The sequence below is a fragment of the Rhea pennata genome, chromosome 3, assembly GCF_028389875.1.
Source record: "Rhea pennata isolate bPtePen1 chromosome 3, bPtePen1.pri, whole genome shotgun sequence".
Lineage (NCBI taxonomy): Eukaryota > Metazoa > Chordata > Aves > Rheiformes > Rheidae > Rhea > Rhea pennata.
The window spans coordinates 15326445-15348459 of NC_084665.1; the positions used below are offsets into that span (position 1 = coordinate 15326445).

Consider the following 22015-nt stretch of genomic DNA (forward strand, 5'->3'; position numbering starts at 1 on the left):
TGTAAGAGCTAATGTGATCCTGCAGCTGGTAGGGGGAAAAACTATCCAGTCCAGAGGAATTACATCATTGCTATGTACAGCAGTATAGCCACTACTGAATGTCATGTCTAGTTTGTGTCACGTAGGTTGCTGGAGAGAGCTGCAAGAATGATTTGAGGTTGGGAAAGCATGTTTTGCAATAAAGAGTTCTATTTACTCAGTCTGAAGTGGAGGAAGAGTGGAAGTGGCTGTATTCACTTCTCAGTACACCTTGTTGCTTCAAAACTCTTTAATTTAAGCTACACGAAGGTATGGTAAAAACTGGAAAAATTAAATTGTAAATACAATGTAGAAAGTTTAAATTGCTGTAGGATCATCTGCCTGTGGGATGTGATAGGTTGCAGATGAACGAGCTATTTGGAAAGACATACTAAACTTATCTAAAAATACAGAGGTTAAGAAGACTCAGACTTCGTTACAGGTATTATTGCTTAAACATTCAATTACAGCTGAAATTAAAATAATCAGTCATGGGTGATCTGTTGTAGTCATAAAACCTTAAAATCAAAGGGAAGACTTGCTCAGTGTGGAGATGCTTTTTTTTTTTTTTTTTTTTTAACTTGTTGCTGAATTTTTTTAAAGTAATGACTAAATTAATATGAAAGCATCTTTTTCTTTTTTCCATTTTTTCAGCCATGGTTCAGTCAAGAAAGCTGAGTAGGAGCTTCTTACGTTCACGTTTTTATAATTCAGTGTATTGAATATATAGCATTCTTATGTCTTGATGAATGTTTTTCCTATGACGCTGCAATATTACAGTAACTATTTTCTTGTGCAAGGGGGTTGGACTAGATGATCTCTAGAGTCCCTTCCAACCTCAGCTATGCTGTGATTCTGTATTAGTAGTCTCTTGCAAGTGCTACATTGGTTTTCTTGCATTGCTGAGCATTGTCCGTCTTATTTGTGTAACTTTTTGTTGTTTCTTTTTACAGTTTCTTAGATTTTTAACCATCATTTTTGACCACCCATAAAAAATAAACTCTCTTGGAAGAGTACTCCTCTGCTATTCTTCTGTAGTTTTTATATTCTGTAGCTTATCATTTGAATATGATGGTTTGTAAATTCTTCAGTGTCAACTGTCATGATTCATGACTGGCCTGTTAATGTGTGATTGCTTCTAATGCTCTTTGCAGCAAAGAGTACCTTTCATTTAGGTTATTAATTTAGTAATAAAAGTTGTTTCAATAGAGTGAAAAGCAATGTAAATGCCTACAGTTCATTTGGGAACTTCACTTCACAGCCAAGCTTTCTTCTATTCTGTGTCTCTCATTAACACGTCACGTTTCATTTAATAGCTTAGTTCTTAAGAGGCTCACAAATTGCCGATAAATACTGGCAGACTTTCATTCGTTGTTCTTCACGCTATTAATAAAGTATACCACATTTGAAAAATATGTTGTAGAAATGTAAATGGAATGAAGTGAAGTCTCAAGAGCTTATTGTTAACTTACTACGTTTAATTATTGCAGCACTGGCAGCTGTACTTACTGCTATGTGGAGGCTGAGAACATTGCATTCAGAGCATCGGTAGATGTTTATGCTCTAGCTAGACAAATGTTCTGTTTACAGTTACATGTAACAGTATGTACTTACTGATAAATCTCGCAACTGCTGTTAACACTTCAGCAAGTTCATTTGGTTTTCAAGTTTGTAAAAGTTAAGATGTTTTTGTCAGCCTGTACATATTCTAAGTGGAAGTTTTTTTTTTTTTTGTTTGTTTGTTTGTTTGTTTGTTTTTTTTTTGAGTGACTGAGATTTAAGTATGGTCTTCCAGTTCCATAACTTTATGGTTTGCGGAGATTTGGGTTGATGTGGTGAATTAGTAATACTGATGTGTGGTACCTGCTTTTCAAAGGAGTGAGTTCTCTCTCTTGCAATCCACTGAAAACATGTTATGTTTGTTCTAAAAGGAATGGAAAAGGAAATACGTATTTTGAATGGGTTGACAATTAAATGAAAATTGATTTTAATATTGTCCTTTTTGATTTCTGTATTTCTGAAGAGAGAAATATTTTCCCCAACCTGTAATCCTGTTTTTGCTCATAGTGAAGCAATTAGTACTCAAGGCAACAAAGTAAATGCTAGAGCATTATAGAATTGAATTGTTGACTGTGAACTGGTGAAGCTAGTTGTTATTGCTTATTACTCCAGTGTCAGTTATGTCCCTCAAAGAATTCTTGTGTTATAAGAAGAGTCAACTCAGATAACATCTCATGAATGTAATTTCTGCCTTCTCAAGAGCCTTCTTGAAGGCTCTTCTGCTTTTGTCAATTCTAATGTTTTCACATACATCGGGGGGGGGGGGGAACTAAGTGCTTTTGAATAAAATACACACCTTTTGCTTCATAAACAAATGTTGATACAGAGGCTATGACTAATTTTGTAAAGCAGACTGATTACTTAGCATGATGCATCTTTATTTCATTAAGAATCTATTTTAAACTTTCTAAAATAGTCTAGTTCATGATAAACATGTCTTGGCAATGGAGTTAAATTTTATTTGCTTTAGTAGTAGGTCACCTTTTCTGACAAACTATGTTTAGATAGACAAACAGTGTGTAAAGGTATTTTCTATTACAATAGAGCTAAGTTTAATTTGTGAAGAGTCATATTAGTAAGCTGTAATAGTGTATTGTATGACCTGTGAGATAAGATAAAATCTGAAAGATTTTTCTTGAGCAGAGATTGGTAACTTTGCCTAATTGGATGTGCTTAAAATGATAGTAATAACACAAATGTCTGTTTTCTGCTGTGCCTGTTTGCTGACTAGTTGTTATATGTACTGTCTCTGCTCACAGGTGAGAGAAATGGCTGCTACCACACTAAGTGGTTTGCTACAGTGCAACTTTCTCACTATTGATGGTCCTATGCAGACCCATTTTGAACAGCTGTGCAAAATGAGGTTACCAAAAAAAAGAAAGCGAGACTTGGGTTTAATGGTGGATACAATTCCTTCTGGTGGTAAGAATATTGCTTCAGAGACTAAAATCATGCATTTCAAGAGCAGTTTAGGAAGAAATAAATACGTCATGCTACACTTGAATGCTTACTCTGCCAGCATTCCAGATGGAATAGGATTTATCCTGTGTATAAGCAGTATTTCAAGAATTAATATTTACCCAGAGAAACACAAGACTTGTTGCCCATGCAGATATTTTCTTTCCTTCATAGGTATTAATAAATCATAATGGCAAATCACTTGTCCTTACGGACCTTACTGTGCCTTTCTGTGTATAAAGGGCAAATCCTAATCCTTGTTAAGTGCTTTAAGCGATTTCTTTTAACGTCAGTGTTGAATGAGAATATACTATTACCTAAAAAGATAAGCTATGTCCTAAGTTATATTGATTTTCTACTCTTACAGATCTAAGACTAAAAACTTGTTCATTTCCCATGTGCTTAGTTCATGTAGATGCAGTTCAATGTAAGGTACTTTTAAGCAGTGCTCCTCCTGTGTGTGTGGGATAGCAGAGCATGATAAGGGAGAGTAGAAGACTTCCCTCCTCCCGCTACACCATTAACATATCCTGTATCAGACTGCCAGATGAGGTTCCTGTGCAATCATGGCAGATTTTTCTTTTCCATCCTGCAAAAATGGCTTTGAAAGAATAAGATTCGGAAAGGCCAAATTAATGAGTTTAGACTGAGTTTAAATACAAACCAGGACTACTTAGTTCTTCCTTAGGAAGAATAAGGCTCTGAAAAATCAATCCAGTTTTTGTAGCTTGTAGCAATAATATGTGGGGCAATGGCATATAGCCCAAAGATCATTTGCAAGACTACTTTTGATGAGGCCTGGTTGGACACTATACTTGAAGTATTGTGAATGGAACTGGAGTATACCTCATACCTGTCTTGACTTTTTTTTGGTCTGGCTCTGGCTGCAGCAGTACTGTAATATGCCTTACAATTGGAAGCTGTTATAGGCCACTGTTAACTTAGTTTGGCTGACTGCTGGCGAGTGAAGAGGCTTACACAAAGGGGAAGATAGCTATTTCCTCAGGAAATAATTCTTTAGGTGTGCCAATGTAATTTCACACCTCACTCACTTTCTGTTTACTAGAAGCGTGGGTTTGGGTTTATTAAAAAGCAAACAAAAAAAAAAAAAAAAAAAAAAAAAAACAAACAAAAACACCCAAACACCTTTAGGGTCTTTGCATTCTGACCAAACACTTATTCTGGGTCACATTCCTTTGACACAAAAGGACTGGGCTTCCAGATCGTCAAGTAATTCCAGTATTTCAGAGAACATTAAGAACATAAAAACAGGAAACAGTGGGCATGTAGTTCTTGAGACATTTACTGTATGGATAACTTGGATTCTTAGAGAAAATCTCATTGAAATGTTTATAAAGCTTACAATAATTGTAGATTATTTTTTGTAGATTATTTTTATACGTTCCTTCATTTAAAAAATAAAAATGCAAGAAAGCAGAAGCATTTTGGAAATCAAGACACTTGTGTGAATTTATTTGCGACTATTTGGTCTAAAGAACTATTTGGTTTCTTGTAAAACCTAGAGATCCCTGTGCTGTGGTGGGTTGGTTTTTAATTTTGGGGTCAGAACTTCCCCAGCACTGGTATCAGTATACTATTCTAATTTGATCACCTCTGTTTAATATATAGGCCCTTTTAAGTCACTTCCATCAATTAAAAATAGCTTTATTTTCCCTGATACCAGCTTTACGTTTGGCAGTGTAATTGAAGTACGTGTTAGATAAGATATTTGCACTTTGTCAACTATTATAACTTATCTTTCAATTGCAGACTTGGTTAAACGCCATGCTGGGGTGTTAGGACTTAGTGCATGTATTTTGTCAAGTCCTTATGATGTACCTACCTGGATGCCACAGCTCTTGATGGATCTCAGTGCTCATCTTAATGATCCTCAGCCTATTGAGGTAAAATGCATACTCAGATTCCGTTTTTTCTGTTAAATATAACGCATCTAAAATATGCTTGATTCAGGTCCCATTTCCTTAAGTGTGTTGCGGGGGAGGCAGTGTTGGGGGGAAGCTGTTAAAATTGGTTTCTGCTGCTTTTAGGAAGTCCCACATGCATTTTAGATCGCATACTAAAGTTTATTTTATGGATTTTCTGTTCTTGCTTCCAAATTTAATAAAGCAGAAACTGAAAGCTGCAAGAACAGTACCTGTAGTGGAGAAACTCTTATTTGATTAAAAAGGTCACTTCTGTGCATGCCTACAAATGTATAACTGAGTTGATTTGGACATCTAGAAAACATTAACCTGAATAACAACAAAAAAATCATTTTGAACTACTTAAAAAAAAAATTTTTTTTTTTTTTTTTTTTTTTTTTTTTTAAGAGCTGCTTATAAATGAAATTTTTACCTTTCTCTTTTGGTCTGTGTACACCATTTTGTTGACTTTTGCTGTTAACCAGAGTGATGAGCTTGCTTGCTGAAGAATTCCTTAGATTTAACAATTTTTTGCTAGGGCTTTCTTTACTGATTCAGGAAACTGCACTGAGTGGACGTTTTTTATGATAATATAATCATAATTTTATTTTAATAATAGAAGATAATTTTTCTCCAATTTATTTTTTTCTATGAAAGTTACCTACATGACTGATCCAGTGCGACTTTCTCATGTTTTACTTCTATCTTGAATTGAAAACCCAAGAGGAAGAGGAAAACCATTTTGCTTACACTTTATAAGAATCTATTAATTTTTCTTAAACTTGAAATTGTAGGATGAAGAATATATTTTGTAAGATTGTTGGAGTTCTGATGCTGATCAAAAGACTTTAACCACCATTATGAAAATACTAGAGAGAGAGAGCTGGCTTGGAACCTTCCTAGTTCACTTATTTCTACTCACCAGTTATTTTTGTCTGTTGTGTTTAAATGTTTGCTTTGTCATGAAGTTTAAATCCATAACTGATAATGGATCAGTAATGATTGTCTGCTATGCAGATGACTGTGAAAAAAACACTGTCAAATTTCCGGAGGACACACCATGACAACTGGCAGGAACATAAACAGCAGTTCACTGATGACCAGCTGCTTGTCCTTACAGACCTCTTGGTTTCACCATGCTATTATGCGTAGATAGGTAAGATTATATATTAAATAATTTTGACATGAATTGAGAGAAATAACAGTTTTGCAAAACTTACTCTAGCTCTGCAGTTTAGCATGGCATAGGAAAGAAACCCCAAACTATTGTGAGAATGCTCTTGCCAAATATAAGTCCTTTCCACCTCCAGTGGATTGTTCAGTATCAGATTTGTTTTAGGTGAATATTGTGTATTTTTCCTATATGTTTCTGTATTACACTAATGTTCTGATAAGACACTAATGCATCCTTTTTTTCTGAACGTTGCATTTCCTTCACTTTCACCGTTGTCTGCCAGTTGACTGCCTTTTAAATGCTTGGCAGTTTGTGAGAGAGAAGGCACTTGCTGCATTCTGATACATTTTTGGGGACTGTAGCCCACCATCCAGTACCTTATATGGCCCAAGTCTTATGATGGGGAATGACTGCTACAAAACTGTTCCTTCTTCCACATTGTCGCTTTGCTACCTGGACTCTTTCCATGAGCTTGTCCCTAAAGGTGACTGTATCTCATCCAGTTTGTTGTCTTTGTTAAGCTGCAAGATTCTCATGTGTCCTGTGTTATGATGTTTTGTGGCAGTCTTCCAAGAGGAGTTCAAATTTTTATGTAGTTCTGTGGTAACAATGTGAGGAAATAATCTTCTTCTGAATTCTTTTTATTTCAGGTTAATCCTGGGAAAATGAAGATGTAGACTTGCTACAAAATAAAGGAAACTCAAAAGAAATTTATTACATAGAAAACTTTGTATTGGGACATCCTGATGCCTCATCAAAACTGCTTTTAAATACAAACATAAAGGCCTGGTTCTATTCCTAAGGAATTTCACCTCCCCAGGGAGCCCCACAGGCTCTCTGTACCATTCAGAGAACCTGATCATGATTTTATTGCCAAGACCCTTGTTATTGGTCTGCATCACAGATCTGTCCTTGTTAACTGCTTTCTTGCACAGAAACTTACACTGCACATTTCTTACTCTTTTTCTTACCCTTCCTCCCAGCTGTTTCTGACATCAAGGATATGCAGAACCAGAAAGCACTGTAAGCCAGAATATTCTCAGTGAAGCTCTTCAGTTTTGCTGATGCAACTTCTTATCTGGTCAGCTTACAAGACCAAGAACCTATCTTTGTCAAAGGATATATTTTTCACTACTTGGGTTTAAATACCCACCAGATGGTGGGCCCTGTATCATTTAATCCACCTCAGGGCAGGATTGCCTTTTTGTATCTTTTTTGCAGAAATGTAAATAGCTTGTCTTCTCTGCAGTATGGATGATGGCAGGACAAAAAATGAGGAGTGCATGCTCCTATTGCCTGGCCACAGGTCATCATAGATAGCTTGACCAAGTGTGGGAAAACAAAATCCATGGTTGTCTGCATATTTCTAAGGGTGAAAGACTATGGGTGTTTTTCAGTAGTTAGAGCCCATAGCTATGAAATCGTGGACTATCAAGTGATGGTTGAATTCACAGAATGAAGTGTGTGCACAGTGTGTAAGGGCACTGAATAGCTGACTTTTTAACAGCATATTCTTGAAAAGATTGTCAGTATTTGAGCAGGCACACTTTGCTCAAAGATTGTGGAAGTTCCAGTTGGATTTTTTTTTTTTTTTTTTTTTGCCTGCAGCTTTGTTCAGAGACTGGTATCTATTGGCTATTTAACAACATGTTTAATATGTGTTACATAGTTGTAAAAGACTGTATAAAATGTAGAGGCATTGCATTGACAAAACATTGTACAGTTTGCAACCTTTTACATAACACCATTATGAGATTAATTTGTAAAGATTCATACTTAGATGTTAATACTGTAGTAGTTTTGGCTTTTGTATCAAATCAAATGCCATTATTAGTTTTTTAAATTATTTTTCTTTAACACAATATCTCTTCATGTCTAAAAGGCAGAGATTTTGTTTTGGTTTTCTTGTATCTCATTATTACTGTGTCTCATTCAGTTTTTAATGCAACACTTGTGGCCATCTCTAAATGCTGGCATCACATATTCTGATGTGATAAGTTCATAGAATGTGAGGTACATTGAAATAATTCATAAGCTGGTGAGTGTTTCAACTTCCATGCGATTCTACAGGAGCATTGATATATTCTGAGTGATCTACCTGCTGAGTATGTGACTCAATCCAAACTTCAAAGCACAGCAGTGTTCCTGGTGCAGTATTTAATGAGTGTCAGCGCACAGATGTAACCACTGTATAGTGTAGTGCCAAAATTATTTCAATTGTGTACCTAGTTTAAAACACAATAAATGGGTTGTTTGTAACATCTGCATTTTTGTGTTTCTGAAGTGGAAATCGGTTACTTTATAATTTAAGATTGTTTGCTATGATTTTGAGCTTTTTGTATGAGGTATGTGTTTCTTGTGGGACTTGGCAGTGAATTAAGGCAACATTAAGCATTAATCAAAGAACTAATTCTAATTATTGAGGCCCTAAGTTTTATTCTAAAATATCTTGTGCCTGATGAAACTTAACAAAAACTTGTTAATTTTTGTGAAGTACACTTAAAATTGGAGAAACTAGGTTGAAATGGAGGGGTTTTTTACTGTATGATAGAATTTAAAAAGAGTGAAATAAAAATAATGGAAAGTATTGGCAGTAAAGAATGATCTTTAAAGTACGTGGTGACTGATTAAGCGATAGAGTGAATATTTTTGCCATTTTGTTTACGTCAGAGGCAGCTGGCCATAGGATCCAGCTCTGCTGCTTTGTACACTAGTTGGGAGGAGTTTGTTTTCATATATATGTCCATAATCCAGCTGTACTGTGGCTGCAGTGTTGAGAATCTGATGCTCTGCAGAGAATCATTCTGCAGTCAGAGGCATTACAGTAAATAAGTACCTAGTACTAATTCATGATCACTGTTTTATAGATCAGTATTAAATTACTTGATCTCAGCAGATTCCCAGAAAATGATACTTACTCAAAGTACAGTTCTACAGGATAAAATATATGTGTGATTGTGTGAACACACTTGTATTAATTGTCTTTTTGTGGCTGAAAGATTAAATTTTACTCTCCTGTTCTAAAAGTGTAGGAGCAATTTTGAGTTATTTGTTAAATTTTGTAACTTGATTGCTACTTTTATTCCCCAGCTTTCTCCACCAATATATTCATGTAATGAGTTCTAAGCTTTCTATCACCTTGATGCTTGATTACATGATGAAATAGGAGATCGGGCTGCATGAGTGCTTGTGGTTTCTTCCCATTTTCATTACCTGCTTACCATTATAAATCTTTGTTCTCAGTAGCAACCTTATTTTGAGAATTACTGGTTGCATTTCTCTATCTCAAGACAGAATTGTTCAGAGCTTGCTTAGCCCTTCTTTCAGCTTGTCTGAATGATAAATCACTGCTTTTAGGCTGATTCTGATGAACTGCTGAGCAACGTTTAGTCCCCTGGGACATTTCTCCTAAGATGGGCTGTTTTCTCTACCTTTCCTGTATCTCCTGGCAACTCTTAAAGTAGGCCAGGCCAAGCTGTCTCCTCCCTGAAGCCCTGCAGATGAAATAGTTGCAACACCTCAGTCTGCGGAAGGGGACGTTTCTAGTGAAGGAGGTTTAGTGAAAAGTGAAGAAATTTAGGATAAAAGTGAATAACAAGATAGAGATCTTGAATATTGTTTGGTAGCCTTAATGACTATACATCAGTCTGCACAAATGTCAGTGATGACTACTGTATGAAGTATAAAGCATTGGTTTGTAAAAGCTTGCTTTTTTGTGGTTCGTGGATTTTACGATATCCCCAGTGGCAATTGGTTTATGAGATACAATTGTAAATTTTAAGCTTAAACTTTAGCAATGATTTGTAAGTAACTTTGTGACACCTTGGGGATTGTGGGGTCTCCCCACCAGAAGCTTACAAAATGTTACCTCTTTGTGGGCTGCCCCTGATTATACTAGACTAGTATTTAACCTCTCATGAAACAACATTCTTCTCCATCAGCTGCTGACGAGGCTGGGGGGGTGCCTATTGGCATATCCTCACCGAAAAAGTCTCAACTTTGTATAAACTAGTTAAAGTAATACAATGAGCTGCATTACTAGTGTATAGGTATCTGGTTTCCACCCGGTGTGCTTAATGTATCCACGCATCCTCTCATTTCATCACTCCTGGTAGCCAAGAGAAAGTGGAAAGCATTCTGCTGGCAACTGTATAACGAAGCAGCTACAACCAGTAGCTGACAAATGATCTAGCTTCAAAATTACACCTGTGCTGATCAGACAGTGCACTGAACTATTTTTAACTGCATAATTACCTGGTGAAGAGTTGCTGTCATAGCACAGTTGCAGGAAGTTCACAGGCTGGTTTCTATGTTACGTGGAAGGGTGACGTCCCAAACAGCGTGCAGAGCTTAGAAACGCAGGAATCCCAACTTGGGCTGGGCTAGATTGCTCCTTCTAGGTTGCTGCGATCAAGATACAGCCTGAAATGGAGAGGAGAGAAAGTGGGCCAGCCGTGAGACTGAGACCCCTAAACCGATTCTCTGTTCTCAGGCTTCCGCAGTGGCTTTGCTCTACTTCCATACAGGACTTTATGTGACTCTGTCTGTTATTAAGCTCCTGTTTGTTTTAGGGAGCTAGTTTTAAAAAGTCACAGCAAGGAGGAATGGCTCTCCTTATGGACAGTTAAGGATGCCAGTCAAACTATAGTTAGGGAAGAGGGACTAGAAGGTGGCTGCAATGCTGATTATGGTCATATTAACAAATGGGAGGTTTAGGACTTGATTTTGTGTCTATTGATGCCAATGAAAAGGCTCTATTCTCTCTGTTTCCTTTGGGTCAGGTTTTTACAATGGTTGAATCTGCCAGAGAGTATACTGTACCAGGCCAGTGAAGATCATACCTGTAGAGAAGCTGAGCCAAATTACTGAAAACTAAAAAAAAAAAATTTATTTGCAGTCTCTCAGGCAGCTCAGTAATACCGAACAATTCTCATTTAAATCATGACCATTATGGAATAATTTTGGGCCTGCGGTCTTCACTCTGATCAAAGACTTAAAAATCATAGTAATGGTGGTGATGATGTAAGACTCAGTTGTTTTGTGGTTTTTTTTTTTTTTTTTTTTTTTTTTTGTTGCGCTTGTGTTGCAGTAACTTGAGTTACAGTTTAATAATTATCTTGCTGGAACCTTACGGGTGGAATAATTTCCCATATTTACATAATCATGTAAATCATGTAAAACTTGTGCATGTGAAAACCTGCGGAAATCACAGCAGGGGCTTAATGCTTATTTTGATGGAAAAGTTTTGTTTTTGTTTTCTTTTTTTAAAAAAAAGACAGTATGGGAATAAGACTTAAATTATGCTCTTGGGCAGCCCATGGACTCAGCACTGGTGGATGTGTTATCCATGAGCTGAGCCAATCTGTATAGATTAAAAAAAATTTTTTTTTGCAGATGGAAAGAAAAAGATGAAGTTGGCTTGAGGGATCAAGGCTGGGATCTAGGATTTTAGTGGGAGAAGTATGAAGGCAAATGAAACAAGATCAGGTTAGGAGAGGGCACTTGTGGGGCAGAACAGGGATTTGGGGAGGGCTGAGAGGAATGGAGGCACATGGGATGTGTGGGAGAAAAGACTGGTGTGGTGCTGCAGTCTGATGTGTGCAGGAGGTGTGTTGAGGAGCACAGGGCTGGGCTGAGGAGGCTGTCACGTGTGAGGCGAAGCACGGAGGGAGGACAGGAGTCACGGGCTAGCTGCCTATCTACATCCATGGAAGCTACAGAGCACGGTGGGCAGGCTTGGGGGCGTGGGACACGCTGTGGCAGGGCCACAGGAAGCAGAGGGATCACCTCTGACACGGGGATATGCAGGGTGGATGTAACTGAGAGTGGCCCTGGGTGCTGAGGAGAGAGGCTGGGAGCACCCAGGGACATGGAGTGAAGAGAGCGAGAGGAAGCATCTAGGGCACGTAGAGTGGGGGATGTACCAGGGGAGAGGTGGGTGCCCGGGGAGAGGGGCCTGGGAGTCCCTGAGCAAACAGCACTGTGCTGCTGTGCCTGTGGCTCGAGCGCCCTGTGCGCAGGGGTGAGGCCTCCCACCACAGCTCGTTCTGGTTTCTTCTCCCACGTCTGTTGAGACTGAACTCCTTGCATGGTCAGGTAGCTGCTCTCCTGTCCTCTTTACCTCTTCACCAGGCTGCTGGGAGTTGTGCACTTGGTACATGTGGGTGATGTTTCTCCTCCCAGTTTTTCCATTAGGCTTCCTCAGCACCCCGTACTCTGCTCAGTCTCCCACTTTCTTCTATGCTTCAGACTTGCTTCAGACTTCTGGCAGCTGAGACGCAGGTTTCCTTTTCCGCTGTGCTGTAGAAGACGCAAAAATCTGGTACAATGTAAAAAGAAACGTACTGATGAGTAGAAAGTTTTGCTGGCCATTGTCTTCGCAAGATACTAACTTCAACCCTGCTGTAAGTTATCAAATAATTTGTTTACATTCTCATTGGCACTGTACAGTAACTGGAAGGCAACACTCCTGGATTTCTCATCCCCAAATCATCGCTGTGCAGCATGAAGAATGGGATTTCCAGTAAGGAGGAGAGAGTCAGCCTTAAATCTGACCTAGGCTTTGAGGCTCTCTGCAGGCCAGCGATAACCATGCTCTCGGGTAGAGACTGTGCGGGTAAAAGCCAGTGAGGTTCTAGGGGCACTAAGACAGCAGTAATTTCAATCTATTGCAAGGAATTTGTTGTTTGATTATAGAAGAAAATTAAACTGTGTCTAGAAAGAGGGAAGATATTGCTAAACTATTCAAGGTAATGCACAAAAATTACAAGCAGATTGGTTCAAAAGACCAGAGATGCTGGGACCCAAACTGAGGAGAGTTAAGTAGGTTCACACATTAGCACTGACTTGCTAATGCTGTGGTTCGCTCCCCTGGCTGCTTTGCCAAGTCTGTTTGTACTGAAATCGTTTTCTCTCTGTTTCTCTCTCGGTCCACAGGTGCTTTTCAGAGCTATTACAAGACATTTAGGAAGGAAATTCCTCTCTGTGAGCTGAGAGAAAAAAGTTTACCACTCTGGGCGAAGGGGAATGACTGCAGCTGTGCGGTCTCAGTAAAGCGGTCTTGAGTCAGGAGTCCTCCCAGCACAGGTAAAGCTCAGAGTGCTGCCGACAAAGATTATTAGAATTATCCTTGATTTCTGATGGATTAGAGTGCAGTGCTTAGAGGAATTAGCAGCACCGTGAAGAAGCAAATTGCTCAATGGGTGAAAAGGAGAGGGGGCCTTGCTGCTCACGCTTCTTTGCTAATTCTAGGTTAAATGTCTTTCTCAACCTTTGTTGTAAAAGTTCAGCCTATGTTCCCTGCTTGATCTCTTGGTTCACATTTGTCTGAGAGAGACTTCTGGGCTGCAGGTGCTCTGCAAAACCGCACGTCTGTTGTTTTAATTGGAGCTAGTGACTGGCCAGGTTCCTGCTGCCTGCAGAAATGCAGCCACAAGAGCTCTGCAGGAAGGACCAGCACAAACTGATCCCGGGGTTCAGCAAGTGTTCAGCTGGGCAAGGCTGCTGGGAAGTGAAACAGCTAATGAAGTGTTAGAGGTTTCATATGCCTGATTATTTTGAACTGTGCCATGCTCATAGGCTAATAGGAAGCAGTTAAAGTTAATTAGCATGTAGTTTAATGGTTTGCTCAGTTTAATTATTTTTCTACCTCTTGCTACGTCAGAATATCCAGATAGTAAAAAGCTGGCTCATCTAAGGAGCTGCACATCATAAATAATGGCTTTCATGGCAGGTATTTTGTATGTATTACCCATGCAGATTTCACTGCTAGAGATACAGCCAGACACCCACTTTCCTTGGGGAGTAATGAGGGGTACTAGGAAGTAGAAGCAGTCTTTGACTGGCTTATTTAGGAAAAAACAGCAATAAACAAAACAACAACAACAAAAAACTATTTGAGCAATAGATTAGTAAAATCAGTAATAAATCCAGTGAAAAACCAAGGTGAATTCATCCAGAAAGGCCTCTTTTAAGAAACAAAAGCTTTAAATACATATTCCACTCTTCCTGGCCTTTACTTCTGTTTTTCTGGGTTAATTTGTCTGTACCTTTTTATTCCAGCCTCTGTCCCCTACAGTCGTTTTATTAAAATCGTGAGGTACTGAGCTGCTTAGGTTGGGGGGAAGGGGGCAGGTTTCAACAATCAAAAGTAATTGTCAGAGTAAAATCAGAGCACTTTTTTTTTTAATGAATTTTAAGAGCACTGCAAGGAAAGAGTTAATATCCTAGTATCTTGTGCAAGATGCTGCAGAAATTGTTGCTCTTTTGAGTCCTGTGTTGGAAAACCAATTTCTTCCACCACTCTTCTTTCTCCAAGCCCCTGCCTTGGCAGTTCTTTAGACTTGGGCAGAGCGGTGAGACATTTAGGCTTCCTGTGCGGTGTTTTGTGTTCCCATGGAGATGCTTTCTGCCACGGTTCATCTCCTCACTTCCGGAAACGAGACCTGTGCTCTGATGCTCCTCTTCTCTTGTGCATGCCACGTTCTGCAATATTCACTGGAGCCCTCTCAATGCATACTGCAGTGTACAGTTTTTTTTAATATGAATCACCAGAACAATATTCGGGCTTGCGCTTTTCTACGAAAATGTTTAGAAGGCTCTCAGGCTAATACCAGTAACACTTTTTGCCATGTTTCAAGCTATAATTCTTAACTATAATGGAGGAACATGTTTAAGAAGCTCCTTGCTCCTCATGGGCCCATTAAATGCTGCATTAGTGACATGAGTAACAATCTAAACATGTTACTATTGCAAAATAGTAAGAAAGTCTGCATTTTCTAAATACCTATTTCTAAAATATTTAACTCTTTGTAATGGCCAAATCCCTACAGCTTAGACTCCTAAATCCACTCTTTCAGCATCTCAAGTAGCGGCTTTAAAGACACGGAAGAGATTGACATCTCAGTCTTGCCAACTCCTTTAAAACACAAGGGCTTGCTAGAAAATACTATTAGGCATATGCTAACAGGCATATTTTTGATGTGTGTGCTTCCACCAGCTAATCTAGTAATTTAGGGAAATTAAGAAGTCTAACTGTGGTCATCCAAGCTGGAGCATTTGGCCAAATAGGTCCAACAGCAAACAGCCAGAAACAGAACCTACCTGTGAACTCCCGACACTAGTCCCTGTCCTGCTGTTTGTCCCTAGCCTATGTGTGGAGACATTTGCTATAGTTAACAGCAGAAGAAATGATTTTATAAGGTTAACCTGAGCAGCACAAGAAATAGTCATAGCCTAACGTGGACTCTGAGGTTGGACATAATGTGAAATTAAGGCAGGCTGCTATACGGCCTCTTGCTTACAGCTGGTGCAGCATGTTATCTGCTCTGGAAGGACTTGGGTAGCGTGTGCGTGCTGGTTGCACTTGGAGCAGGGATGATCATCCTTGCTCCCTTGGCGTGAATTGCTTCAAGGGAATTCACTCCAGCTTTAGACTGGTGTTTTGTCAGTCTTGTTTAATCACACAGCTCAGCATTCTCCGATGTTTATAAATAACAAAATTGAAGTAGGGTGATCCCAGCTCATCAGGACAAAACGACTTGTATTCAGTAGGGCCAGGATTCACCCACAGAATTAAAATTAGCTGTGATTGGGGAACGAAAATGGAAGCAAGAGTGAAAATAAAAGCGATAGGCAAACTTAGAGAAAACACGGCTTGAAGCAGCAGGAGCCCTTGGAGGTGATGTTTGGCTTTTGGACTTTCCCCCTTCTATAACGTAAGTAGTCCAAAAACAACCCCCTGAAAGCCACCCAATAACTCCCCTGCTCCAACGGCCCAGGTTGCAAGAGTGTCTCGCTCTTCAAAGAGCGAAGCCAGCAGCCCTTTCTGCGGGCTGGAGGCATTGCTCCCTGGAGGGTGCTGGGCAGGCAGGACTCAGAGGCCAGGCTCTTATGTAAGTCAAAAGTTTACCAAAAGAATTAGTTTCAGGGAAAAAAAAATGTTTTGAAAAATAAGCTAGCAAGTATCGCTGACAGGCCTTCAGCTGTCAACCTAACGCTCCCATCCCTGGCTGGATGCTTGTACGAAGCAGCACCGCACTTTGGCGTCGTTGGGGGTAGGGCGTGCAGATTTGTACGGGTGTATATAACGAGCATGTGTACAACCACCCAGGTACGACGAGTGCCCTCCTGTACGTCAGAAGTACTGGCTGTGCTGTACTTCCGAAGCCCTTTTGCACCTTGTCCTGCAGGGTGTTTCTCCTGCAGGGGTGCATTTTCTCCCCGCGGTTGTGCCACTGAACTCCCTCCCTCCCCTTTGCCTGCCCGGGGGCCTCTGCAGACTCCGAACACGTGCCAAGCCCTCCCGAACATCAAGCCTGCGGACCTATTTCAAAAGGATCCCTTTAAGTACGGAGCCTTCCAATGCCCTTCACCGCTTTAAATGGCAACTACAGTATTTGCAGCGTGTAGCATCTGGCGGACCAGCAAACAGAAAGGGAGTCCCTACTCCACCGAGCTTCGGGTAAAGCAATGCAGAAGTACAAGCAGGGGAAAATGTAGCATGCAGGACTTTGCCTTGAGCTTTTATGATCAGCAGTAGTGGATTTGGGGCAGATGTTTTTTTGTTGTTAAATCCCCACAGAGGCACATCCAAGCCTTCGCTGTGCAGCCGTTGGCTTGGTGTCCTGGTAAGTGGATGGTTTTGATGGGACTTGTAGCAAAACCTCCACCTGCCTTATCTTAACTGGCTTCCTCTGTGCTTTGGAGAACCTGAGGGACGAGTGCTGGCCGAGTTTCCCTGGCAAGAGGGGTGCAGGCGGCTTTGTATCGCATGATGCCGGCCCCGCGTTATGCCGACGACAGTGCTGCCCTGCGCCCCCGGTGTGGGGTGCTGTTGGGCGATTGAGGGGCTATTAATGGGGAGATGCACTGGAAATGGCAGTAGGACTGGATCAAACCCGAAATCTAAGTTACTACAGACCCTGGCACTGCACTAGCGAATTGCATGAATCCTTAGTGCCGGTTCGGGCAGCGCTGTTTCGGTTTGTGCGATTGCCCCTCGCCAAGCCTGACCGCAGCCTCCTGGGGGAAACGGAGGCGCAAACCCGGCGCCAGCTCAGGAAGCAGAACAAGCACGGCGCCGTGCCCCGCGCGCCGAGTGACCGTGGTTCCTGTGAACGCAACCTCCCACTGCTGCTCCTGCTTGGAGGCTGGACCCGAGCTCCACGCGCATTGAAAGGTTTTGGGGCGCTTACTCGCTTTTGGCCTGACCCAGGGTTTGAGTGGCTTTTCTCCTTCCGTGCCATCGAGGGATGGAACCGTCTTTTCTTGGCTTCTCTTTTGCTCACCAGCTCTCCCGGTCTCCTCCTCCCCAGTAAGCGCTCTGTGATTTTTTTTTTTCCTGTCTTCTGCTGCTTTTCAGCCAAAGTTCATCCTTCCCTGAAAGCGAGCACGGAGGCAGCGTGCCCCAGGCGCCGTTTTACCGCTATTGCGGCCGCAGTACCTGTTCCTCCCGGTCCCTCTGGGGAATTCAGCGAAGGCCACGCACCCTTCTGGTACCTCGCCGCGCTACTGCCCGACCGACGTGCCCGAGCCTTTCTCCCCCGGCCTTTCCAGCTGGTAAGCCCCTAACTCGCAGCAGAAATCACTGGCACCGTTGTGCTGCTGTTTGCGAGTTTGGTGGTGCTCGTGGCCTGCGGCGTGGGTGCTCGCGGGGCAGCCGTGCGCGGTGCCGTGGGGCAGGCGAGGCGCCCGGCAGCAGGGATGGGGCTGGGCCGTGGCACTCGTGCTGCAGGTGGGCACAGCGGTGGTGCGTGTGCACGGGGCTGCGTGCAGGGGCACGAGCATGCGAGGGTGTGGGCACGTGGGGCAGGTGCACGGGGAGTGGTTACAGCGCTGTGCGTGAGCGTGGAGGCGTGGTGCAAGGGTGTGTGGGTGTAGGGGTGCGGAGGCATGGTGCACGGCTGTGCATGGATGGAAGACTGTAGAGGTGTGGTGTAGGGGTGTGTGCGGGTGTAGGGGTGTGGAAGTGTGGTGTAGAGCTGTGTGTGGATGTAGGGGTGTGGAGGTGTGGTGCAGGGATCTGTGTGAGTGTAGGGGTGCAGAGGTGTGGTGCATGGCTGCATATGGGTGTAGGGGTGCAAAGGTGTGGTGCATGGCTGTGTGCGGGTGTAGGGATGCAGTGGTGTAGTGCATGGCTGTGCGCAGGTGTAGGAGTGCAGAGGCGTGGTGTTCGGGCATGTGTGGGTGTAGCAGTGCAGAAGTGTGCATGGCTGTCTGGGTATAGGGGTGTAAGGATTTGTGTGAGTATAGGTGTATGAAGGTGGGGGGTAGGGGTGTGGAGGTGTGGTGCAGAGCTGTGTGTGGGTGTAGGGGTGCAGGTGTAGTGCATAGCTGTGTGTGGGTTTAAGGGTACAGAGGTGTGGTGTTGAGGTATGTGTGGGTGTAGGGGTACGGAAGTGTGGGGGAGGTGTGGTTTAGAGGTGTGTGTGGGTGTAGGGGTGTGGAGGTGTGGTGTAGGGGTGTGTACAGGTGTAGAGGTGTGAAGTAGGGGTGCAGTGGCGGGTGTAGGGGTGCAGTGGCGGGTGTAAGGGAGCACGCGCGTGGAGGTGTCGTGCAGGTGTGTGTGTGTGTGTGTGTGTGTGTGTGTGCGTGCAGGTGTCCAGGTGTGGGCTGCGTGTGCAGGTGCACGGGGGCGTGTCGGTGTCGGCGCGCGCGCGCGCGAACGCCCGGGGCTGCGCGGACGCAGGGGCGCGCGCCGGTGCGGCGGCGTGTGCGCGCGCACGGCGGCCGGGCCGGGCCGGGCCCGCTCCGCGCCGCGCCGCGCCGCGCCGCGCCGCGCCGCGCGCTGCCCGCCCAGAGCGGCGGGCGGGGGCGGCGGCGGCGCCATGGCGGGGCGGGCGGCGCCATGGCGGCGGCAGCCGTGAGGGAGCGGCGGCGGCGGCGGGGCCGGGCGGGCGCCGCCATGGGCCGGCGGCGGCGGTGAGGCGGCGGCCGAGGATGAACGCGTCGGGGCGGCTGGCGGCGGCGGCGGCGGGCGAGGAGAAGGCGCCCGGCGCGCCGCTGGCGCCGCTGCTGCCGCTGGGCGGGAACGGCTCGGCGGGCGCCGCGCCCGCGGAGCTGCGGGAGGCCGTGCACACGGCCACGCTGGCGGCCTGCGCCGCCCTGCTCGCCCTCGTCTTCTGCCTGGGCTCCTACGGGAACCTCATCGTCCTCCTGTCCTTCTTCGACCCGGCCCTCAGGAAGTTCCGCACCAACTTCGACTTCATGGTCCTCAACCTGTCCTTCTGCGACCTCTTCCTCTGCGGCGTGGCCGCCCCCATGTTCGCCGTCGTCCTCTTCTTCGACTCGGCGAGGGGCGTCCCCGGCGCCTTCTGCTTCACCTTCCACCTCGCCGGCTCTGGCTTCATCATCATGTCGCTCAAGACGGTGGCCGTGATCGCCCTGCACCGGTTGCGCATGGTGCTGGGGAAGCAGCCCCACCGCACCGCCTCCTTCCCCTGCACCCTGCTCCTCACCCTTCTCTTGTGGGCCACCAGCTTCACCCTGGCCACCCTGGCCACCCTGAAAACCCGCCGGTCCCGCCTCTGCCTGCCCATGTCCAGCTTCGTCAGCGGCGAGGGAAGGATCATCCTCTACTTCTATGTGACCGACTTCATCTGCTGCGTGGTCGTGGTGTCTATCTCCTACGTCATGATAGCCCAAGCCTTGCGAAGAAACGCCCAGGTGAGGAAGTGTCCACCCATGGTGACATTGGACGCCTCCCGACCGCAGCCTTTCGCTGGGCCCCCCATGGTGGGGGCGGCTGACGGCCTGCAGTGCGCCGTGCCTGCCTTGTACAGGAACCAGAGCGGCAACAAACTGCAGCACCTGCAGACGCACGGCTACGGGAAGCCCCTCGGCCAGCTGCCGGCCCCCACTGCCAGCAGGCTTCAGCTCGTGACCGCGGTGAATCTGTCTGCAGCCAAAGACTCCAGGGCGGTGGTGACCTGCGTCGTCATTGTGCTTTCTGTCCTAGTTTGCTGTCTTCCCCTGGGGATCTCTTTGGTGCAGGACATACTGTCCAGTAGCGGTGGCTTTGTTCTCTACCAGTTTGAGCTGTGTGGATTTACCCTCATATTTTTCAAATCTGGATTAAATCCTTTTATATATTCCCGCAACAGTGCCGGACTTAGGAGGCGAGTCCTCTGGTGCCTGCAGTATGTAGCCCTTGTCTTTTTCTGCTGCAAGCAGAAGACAAGGCTTCGAGCCATGGGCAAAGGGAGCCTAGAAGTCAACAGGAATAAGTCATCCCACCATGAAACCAATTCAGCTTACATGTTGTCTCCAAAACCTCAGAAAAAGTTTGTGGACCAAGCCTGTGGTCCTAGCCATTCCAAGGAAAGTGTGCTGAGTCCCAAGGCTTCTGTTGGGCATCAGCACTACGCACAGAGCAGTTCAACGCCCATGAACACCCGAATTGAACCATATTATAGTATCTATAATAGCAGCCCTTCCCAGGAAGTGAGCACCCCGAATAGCTTACAGCCGATGAACTCGACTTTCGGATTTGCTAAATCCTATATTGCCATGCATTATCACACCACCAACGACTTGGTACAAGATTATGATACTGCTTCAACTAAGCAGATACCAGTACCCTCAGTGTAACCTTAAGTATGCCAGAGAGAACAGTTCTGATTGAGTGGATCCCCTTCTTTGCTTCTATTAATGATGATTCTAAACTCGGAGATACAGTATTGTATACAACTGCCAATGAAAAAATACCATTATTGTTAATGTGTTGATGATTTTTACTGCTGAAAGAGTAAATAAAGTAAATGCCAGAAATACATAATTCATTTTGTCATGAGGCAAACTGTCTCAGAGAACAATCTGTGCCAGAGGAATTATCTATCAAATTGCACACTTGCTGCATTTTCAAGAAGGAAGAATTTGGAGGATGCTTGGTACTGTGGTACTTAGGTTTAAGCCCATTTTCATTGCAGAAGGTTGAAAGGCCTTTTGAAAATTATTTTGGTGTAGCAAGTGTCAGTAATAACAAAAGTTTTCTCTATCCCAGATGAAATTCTAATTCCATTGAGGTAAACAGCAAAATTTCTATAAACTTCAATTTTACATTAGGGTTTCAACCTCAGCTTTATAAAGCAGGTCTAGGCTGTTTACAAATAGTAACATATTGCTACTAGGGAAGGACTTTTGAGAGGTATTGTGGCCGTGTAATAAACCTTTAAAATATCTCTATTGTTTTTTGCTGTACATATATTTTAAGGATTGGTGCCATTTCATACCCCAAAATAATGTTTTGAGAAATATTTTTTTCACTGATATAAATAACTGTGCAATACCTAATTATAGATTTGAGGATATAAATGATTACTGCAATATTCTAGTACTGACATCTATTAGTAATGCAATCACCTCTAGAATTTTCTAACTCATAAAACACGAAGAGTAGTGTTGCTAGTTGTTTTTTTGTCTATGACTTTATAGTGGATTAAAAAGCGGATTTGGGGGGATTCTGATGATAATCCCAACAGGTAGAGCTTGCAGCTCTTAACATGTTTAGAAATAGAATGACCAAGTAAGAAGATGACTACACTTTTTTGAGATTTTCTTATGTAGTAAAATGTTTAAAAATTCTAATGTCAGTTTGATTTAAAGATTAATAATCTACTTATACACCTTATCTGTTGATCAACCCAATGATCAAATAATGTTTTTTTTAAAGTGTGACAGTTTGTGTTAGTGTCACGTGTTGTTGAAATTCCTAATGAAACAATGATTTGAGGCAAATTTTTTATTTTAAATTCCTAACAGTATTCACCTTAATTGGCCAAATTTTTTCAAAGCACATAATCACCTTCTATGGATTCAGCAGAGCCTTAGTATCTCTGAAATAATTGTGCTGCTGACTTTGGTGCCTGAATATGGACTTAGGTGC

General features: G+C 43.3%; 2 protein-coding genes across 3 annotated transcripts in view; both read left to right on the forward strand.

Moving 5' to 3' along the window:
- PSME4 (proteasome activator subunit 4) overlaps positions 1-8391 on the forward strand; it is a 74558-nt gene extending 66167 nt beyond the window's left edge. For both annotated transcript variants that reach the window (XM_062571690.1, XM_062571691.1), the window contains 4 exons: positions 2838-3000; positions 4807-4940; positions 5976-6114; positions 6783-8391. In XM_062571690.1, coding sequence (XP_062427674.1) covers positions 2838-3000; positions 4807-4940; positions 5976-6110 — 432 coding nt within the window. In that variant the 3' untranslated portion in view covers positions 6111-6114; positions 6783-8391. The remainder of the gene's footprint in view (positions 1-2837; positions 3001-4806; positions 4941-5975; positions 6115-6782) is intronic.
- Positions 8392-19071: 10680 nt separating this feature from the next.
- Positions 19072-21748, forward strand: GPR75 (G protein-coupled receptor 75). The gene has a single exon (XM_062573536.1). It carries the CDS (start codon positions 19072-19074, stop codon positions 20719-20721), a length of 1650 nt encoding a protein of 549 aa, XP_062429520.1. The 3' UTR covers positions 20722-21748.
- Positions 21749-22015: the final 267 nt, after the last annotated feature.